This window comes from Triticum urartu, chromosome 6, assembly GCF_003073215.2.
Source record: "Triticum urartu cultivar G1812 chromosome 6, Tu2.1, whole genome shotgun sequence".
Lineage (NCBI taxonomy): Eukaryota > Viridiplantae > Streptophyta > Magnoliopsida > Poales > Poaceae > Triticum > Triticum urartu.
This window is the reverse complement of record NC_053027.1, coordinates 411,255,991-411,262,580: the sequence shown is the minus strand read 5'-3', so window position 1 is coordinate 411,262,580 and position 6,590 is coordinate 411,255,991. Positions and strand designations below refer to the sequence as shown.

Below are 6,590 nucleotides of genomic sequence, written 5' to 3'. Positions count from 1 at the left end.
TCTATTTCGGCCTAGACTTGACCGAAAAGTGCCTTTTCGGCCAGGACCCCACCACTTCGTCCAAGAGATGGCCGAAAAGTCCACTTCGGCCTAACTGTGACCGAAAAGTCCTATTTCGGCCAAGAGATGGCCGACAGGCTACTACTTTTGATTTTTATGAAAATCATGTTATAGTTTCCGAAAATGCTATAAAATATATCATAGTTTTGAAAAAAAATCAAACCTTACCGCTCCTCTGCCGCACATGATCACAACAGGTGCTGTTTTTTTTTGAGGAACAACATGTGGTGTTTTGGAGAACCGTTGTCCCACTCCATGGTGTACACCGGGAAGCATGATGGGAAAACGGTAGGTGGCGCAAAGCTACTAGTTAAAACTGGTCCGCTAGTTTGACTCCTACTAGTGGGCAAAACATTAAACTTGTTTGCTGTGTGATAAAAAGAAGCTATGTTTATACATGCATAGATCCTAACTTGAGTCGCTAATTTATGAAACACAACGCACACACAATGAGTGGTAGAGGAGGAGCTCGGGCGTATATGTTCTCTTCTCAAGCTCTTGCTAGTGTGTTCCATGGAGGAATCAATCTTATAGGTTGATCCAACGCACTCTTCACTGGCGGAGTTAGATTAAACCTTTAACATGTATGAAGGGGAACATTTTATAGAAGCTGCGTCGATTAATTTAGATCAGAGAGACTAGTGTAACGGGAATGATTAGATATTCAAAGATGGAACACCTTCTTTGAAAGGGGGACTCAAAACTGATCTTGTCCTGGTTCAGTGAGCCAAGCACTTCACTCAGTTCAATCACTGGATACAACTGAACCAACTTGTTCTTTTGATTTGCCTTTTCTTTTAGCTTCACATGTAAATACCCGTTGCACCATATTTTACTTTCGCAATATAATACAGCAGGACACGCTGTCTTTTCCGCAACAAAAAAAATCTGGAACCGAAACTTGGAGGACACCAGGTAAAAGATAAACCTCCAATAATACTACCATGGCTGACACTGATGAGCATAATTCTGGAACCGAAACTTGGAGGTTCATACCTGCTCGAGCATATTCTCGGAGCACAATAAACTAGGGTCCCGATAACTATCATACGTATGGTATATCGGATAGTTGTGCCACACGTCTCGTGTGGCATGGACAGCAACCAGCCCACACATCTACGTGTGGGTAAAACAAGTAATGCCCACACACATCTTTTTCCCCCTTCTGAACCCTCTTCACACGCGTGCGTGTGGGTGAAATTGATAACGCCCACACACCCGTATGTCAGGCCTCGTACCCTTCTGGTCCCGCACGCGACGCGTGACGTCCACCGCGCGCCCGCAGTTGCCATTGTCTAGACCCTCGTCCATGTTCGTTTATCTGCAGTTGTCATGTCGCTAAACTACGGTTGCCATGTCGGACAACTGCAGTTGCCATGGTTGCTCAACTGCAGTTGCCATGTATGGTCTGATCTAATGTAGTTGCCATGATTTCATAACTTTAGGAGTTGCCTCATACTAACACTAGGCAGTTGAGAGGGTTGCCATGTGCTCACAAGTATGCTAGGGCAGTTGCCATGTAAAAAGGAAGAGTTGCCATCTGCTTACGTGCACGTTAGGGCAGTTGCCATGTACGTGCACGTTGGGGCAGTTGCCATGTACCATGCAAAAACACATGGCAAGTCGGTAAAAGACAGTTGCCATCTGCTTACGTGCACACTAGGCAGTTGCCGTGTACCCTGCAAAAACACATGGCAACTCGGATAAAAAAAGAGAGTTGCCACCTGCTTATAAAGCACACTAGAGGCAGTTGCCATGTGCGCTGCAAAAACACATGGCAACTAGCAGCTTACGTGTGGGAGAGGAGACGGGCGTGTGGGCGAGATGGCAAATGCCCACACACCAGCCCTTGTACGTGACTGAAAACTGATGTGTGGGTGAACTGCTAAACGCCCACACACCGGCCCTTCCGTGTGATAAAACGGATGTGTGGGCGAATTATGTCACACACCACACACGCCTTGTCCTACGTGGCACAGAAAATCAGCCAGATTATGTCAAGATTCGTGCATATAGTACTAGACGATGATGGATGCGTGTGGTCGAGATGGTCAACGTCCACACGTATGAGCGTTAACATTTCCGATAAACTAATACAGCCGTTTTCACAATACTAGCCACTATCAAGTGGTCAACGCATTGTTTTGCAGTTTAAGAGTTGCTTGTTGCGGGGATTAATGCATGGTGATCTCATCTCTGGCTCTGCTTATGGTGCGTGTAGGAGAAGGAATCGTTTATGTACGAACATGTATTGTTCATACAGTTGTTCCCAGAAAAATATTCCTGCAGCCACCTTGCATCCACTTGTACGCACTCGCTCTATCTCGAAATTCTTGTTTTAGATTTGTCTAGATATGGATGTATGGACGGAGAAAGTACTTCATCCGTTCCAAACTACTTGTCGCAGAAATGGATGTATCTAGATACATCCATACCTGCGACAAGTAATTTGAAATGAAAGGAGTAGTTACGAGTAATTTTACAGGAGAAATTTCCAAGTAAGTAAAGGTGGTGACAAGTTACACTCACACACCAATCGCCGGAATCAACACTCCAAAACGCCTTTCACACCATTCCCAGCAGCACATCTCCGAACACGCATCAGATTCGCACGAAGAGAGAAAAAGGCGTGGTTGGCAGCGGCACGTGTTGCCAGAATGGACCATAGACGGACAGTTTATAGTACTAAAAGGCAAGGTCCTAAACTAGGGGGAAATTCCTCGGCCAGTTCTTTTCTGAAACGATAAGCCGATTGGTTCACTAGTTAAAGTATAGCTAATCCACTGCCATTTCGGCATATGCAACCCCCACATAAGCCTAATGATGCGTGCAATTGTTATTAGTAGTTGTAGTACTTCCGTAACAAATGCAAAGATCTTCCGCCAGTCCTGCGTCGTCTGCAAACCATACACCTGGGCTCATCTCGTTGATTGCAGATGGAGCACACAGTACTCAATGATTGGAAGAAGAAAAACATCGGAATATTGGAGAAGTAGTAGTACCGGCTTAACAACTGGAACTGGAAGTGATGGGCATTCTCCAACTCGGTCAGCCTGCCAACAAGAACGCGATTTTGGCAGTGGAGAAGAATGAATAATGGGGCTCCGGCCGGGATGGGATTGTAGTGCAAGGAAAGCAACGGACGGATCACTCCAAGGCCAGTGCCGTCCGTGCAAAGCCGCGGCACCAAACCGAAAGCTACGTCCGCGTTCCACCTTCCAGCGCACGCCTCGCGATCCGTGCGGGGCTCCTCCGGCCGTCGCACGCATCGCGAGGTCCGCCGTGGCGCGCTGACGGGTCAATGCGCGTGGGGCCCGACCACCGTCCACGGCCCCGTTCGCGCCACACAGCGACAAGGCAACCGCCTTTTTCGTTTTCACCCCCGTGGAACATCCCCGAGCTCCCCAAAAATATCTCGCCCGCCCACCTTTATAAGCCCGTCGCGGCCGGCCGATCTCCCCAAATCAGATCAGAACCACGCGCCCCATTGGCTCCCCCCCTCCTCCCCCCGCGCACGCGCGCCCCGCAGCCTCTCTCGTTCGCCACGCAGCTTTGTACAGTTCGTACGTGAGTTGCTTGGTTTCGTCTCGTCTGCGGCGGGCGGCGGCGGCCGGGTTGAACTCAACCGGAGGGTTCGCGCGGTTGAGCGAGTTGTTGGAATGGATGTGGCGGATAGTGGTGGCGGTGTCCGCGGGCGCGAGCGGAGATGGAAGGGGAAGGCCGCGAGCTCGGCGGCGGAGAAGCAGCAGCAGCAGCAGCTGGCGCCGGTTTTAGAAGACGCGCCGGCGGCCGCATTGCTCCCGCCGCTGAAGAAGATGCGGAGCCCCGACTGCCGCCTCCGCCGCTCCGTGTCCTCGCTGTCGTCGGCTCCTGCTTCCCCTGACTCCTCCTCTGTTTCCAACCCCCTCTCGCCGCCCGCGACGTCCTTGCCGCCCCACGTGTCGTCGACGCGGCAGATATTCCCGTTCGCGTACGATCCGTCCCCCGCGGCGGCACCGAGGCTCCTGCAGCTGTTGCGGTACTCCTCCAGCTTGTACCAGCAACCCATGCTGCCGCAGCAGCTCCAGCAGCAGCAGCAGCAGCACACACCTTCTCAGCATCCGCAGATGATATCCTTCGGCGATGCCCAGCAGCAGCAGCAGTTGGAGGCGGCGGCGGCCTTGATCCCGCCGCACTACATGGCGCCGGAGGCGCTGCGCTACTGGAGCGCGGCCCTGAACCTGAGTCCGCGAGGCGTGCTTGGCGGGGTCGTGCCGCCAGCGCTGTACCAGCACCTGCTGCGGCCGCCTGGCCCGGCCAAGCTGTACCGCGGCGTGCGCCAGCGTCACTGGGGAAAGTGGGTGGCGGAGATCCGCCTGCCGCGGAACCGCACGCGCCTGTGGCTCGGCACCTTCGACACCGCCGAGGACGCCGCCATGGCGTACGATCGCGAGGCCTTCAAGCTGCGCGGCGAGAACGCGCGGCTCAACTTCCCCGACCTCTTTCTCGGCAAAGGCCGCTCCGGCGGCAGCGGCCGCACCAGCGCCAGCGCCGCGGTGTCGGCCTCCTCCTCCTCCACGTCCGCTCCGCCGACGCCGGACGAGACCCATGCGCAGCAAGCTCAGCTGCTGCTCCAGCGTGAACAGCAGCAGCAACACACGGACGAGCAAGCGAACATTGGACAGAAACCTCTGCTGTCCGCAGCAGAGCAGGGCGGCCTCCCGGAACCAGAGCAAAATCCTCAGCTCCAGAACGCAGAGCAACAATGCAGCGACGGCAGCACGGCCATGATGCAGCAGGCTCCAGTGACCCCCGGCGGCGTCTGGGGCCCCGCCGACGACGCATGGTTCAGCGCGTGGGGCCCGGGCAGCTCTGTCTGGGACTACGACATGGACAGCGCCCACGGCCTCTTACTCCAGTCTCGCTTCGCCGGTGATCAGGCCGGCATGGATTACGTCCCCACTGCGCCGGAAGCCCACGTGGCACCGGCGGCAGGGACAGGCACGGCCTGTGCCGCTCCCCCTTCTCCTCTCCCTCCTCGTCCTCCCTTCATGTGGAAGGACTAGACACGCACCCCCATCTCTGAACATCTCACACACACAAGTACAGAACCTACCTACGCTGTGAGATGCACACAGGCTGCAGATTTTTAACAGACAGCTTGTGGCATCATCATATCGCAGGAACATCTCATGACCTTTTCTTTTCTCTCTGATCGATTTTCTCCTGAAAATCGCAAGGAAGCCCCCAGCTGCATTTTATAGGCTGGGACAAAGATGGGCTATATTTGATTCTCCATCCTTGTAGATCCTTCCGTGATGATTCTAAGATGAGTTTTAGACATTAGATAGCTAGGGCTCATCAGTTGTTTCCTGCATCTTTAGTTGTGTTGTGTATGGCTTTAGGGTTCCTAATAAAGGTTCTGGAAGAGGAGACGATTTTTATGCTCTCCTCTTGTTCTTACCTGAATAATTGTGTTTTCTGCAGTATTCTTGAACCATATATGTGGGTGTCACATCTGCCATGCACGTTATATGTATTGTTAGCTTCATGATCAATGAATTGATAGCTCTTACTCCATCCGAACCAAAATGAGTGTCACGGTTTTGAACTAAAATTGAATCTTAGTTTAAGATTGCAACGTTCATTGTGGATCGGAGGAAGCATTTGTTTTAGTCAATGAAGTCTTCCGATTTTGTTTTCAGCTCATCATGTACACGAATATGAACAGGAGAAGATTTTTAGATGAAGAGACTAGCACATGAATAGTGATTTTGTTTTCAGCTCGTTCATGGTCACTTGTTACAAGAGATTAAGTTGCTCATGTGGGAGCGTGAGTTTGTTAAGATAGCCCGGTCACAAAATAGAGTTTCTCACTGTCTTGCCAATTATGCTCGCACAGCTCACAATACCGCATGTTGGTTACATCGAGGGCCACTTATTTTATTCTAGATCTTTTATCAGCATAGTGTAACCCCATTGCTCCCCCCCCCCCCCCCCCCCCCCCCCCCCCCCCCCCCCCCCCCCCCCCGCGCACCCAACAAAAAAAAACAATGGGAACTTAGGGTTTCATGATCTTCTCTAACACAAAGTGCATGCAGGGTGTATGTGCTGGCAACAAACTTGCCCGGCCCAGAGGAAAGAGGAAGAATTTATTTCAAACTATTTTCTTGTAGAAGTGTTTATTTCAAACTACCTTCTTGTATAAGTGTTTATTTCAAAATGGCTTTAGAAACTGAGGTCCTAAAAAAGAGAATTTGAGGTCCTAAAACATCATTGTTCTTTGAAAATCCTCGCATTGGGACCAACCTATGGCCTCAACACCTAGTTATTAGCCTCACATATTATCGACTAATTGCTTTAGATGATTATAGTTGTTTTGCGATCCAAACCTTTCGTCACTCATAACATGATTTCATATCAATAAGAAAACTTTATTCATCCCTTTTCTTAACCATATATAGCACAATAATACAACTATTCACATATTTTAAGAACGGTTTTGTGGAAATGCCACATTCACATCTACTTTGTCCTCCAGAAGCCCTAGG

General features: G+C 51.1%; 1 protein-coding gene across 1 annotated transcript; it reads left to right on the top strand.

Annotated features, from left to right (window-relative positions):
* The first annotated feature begins 3,527 nt into the window (after positions 1-3,527).
* Positions 3,528-5,508, top strand: LOC125513837 (ethylene-responsive transcription factor ERF054-like). Its single transcript, XM_048679045.1, has one exon. It carries the CDS (start codon positions 3,720-3,722, stop codon positions 5,103-5,105), a length of 1,386 nt encoding a protein of 461 aa, XP_048535002.1. The 5' UTR covers positions 3,528-3,719; the 3' UTR covers positions 5,106-5,508.
* The last annotated feature ends 1,082 nt before the right edge of the window (positions 5,509-6,590 follow it).

Excerpts from the sequence above, each read along its gene's own strand:
- LOC125513837 (XM_048679045.1), top strand. The coding sequence starts at position 3,720 with ATGGATGTGGCGGATAGTGGTGGCGGTGTCCGCGGGCGCGAGCGGAGA.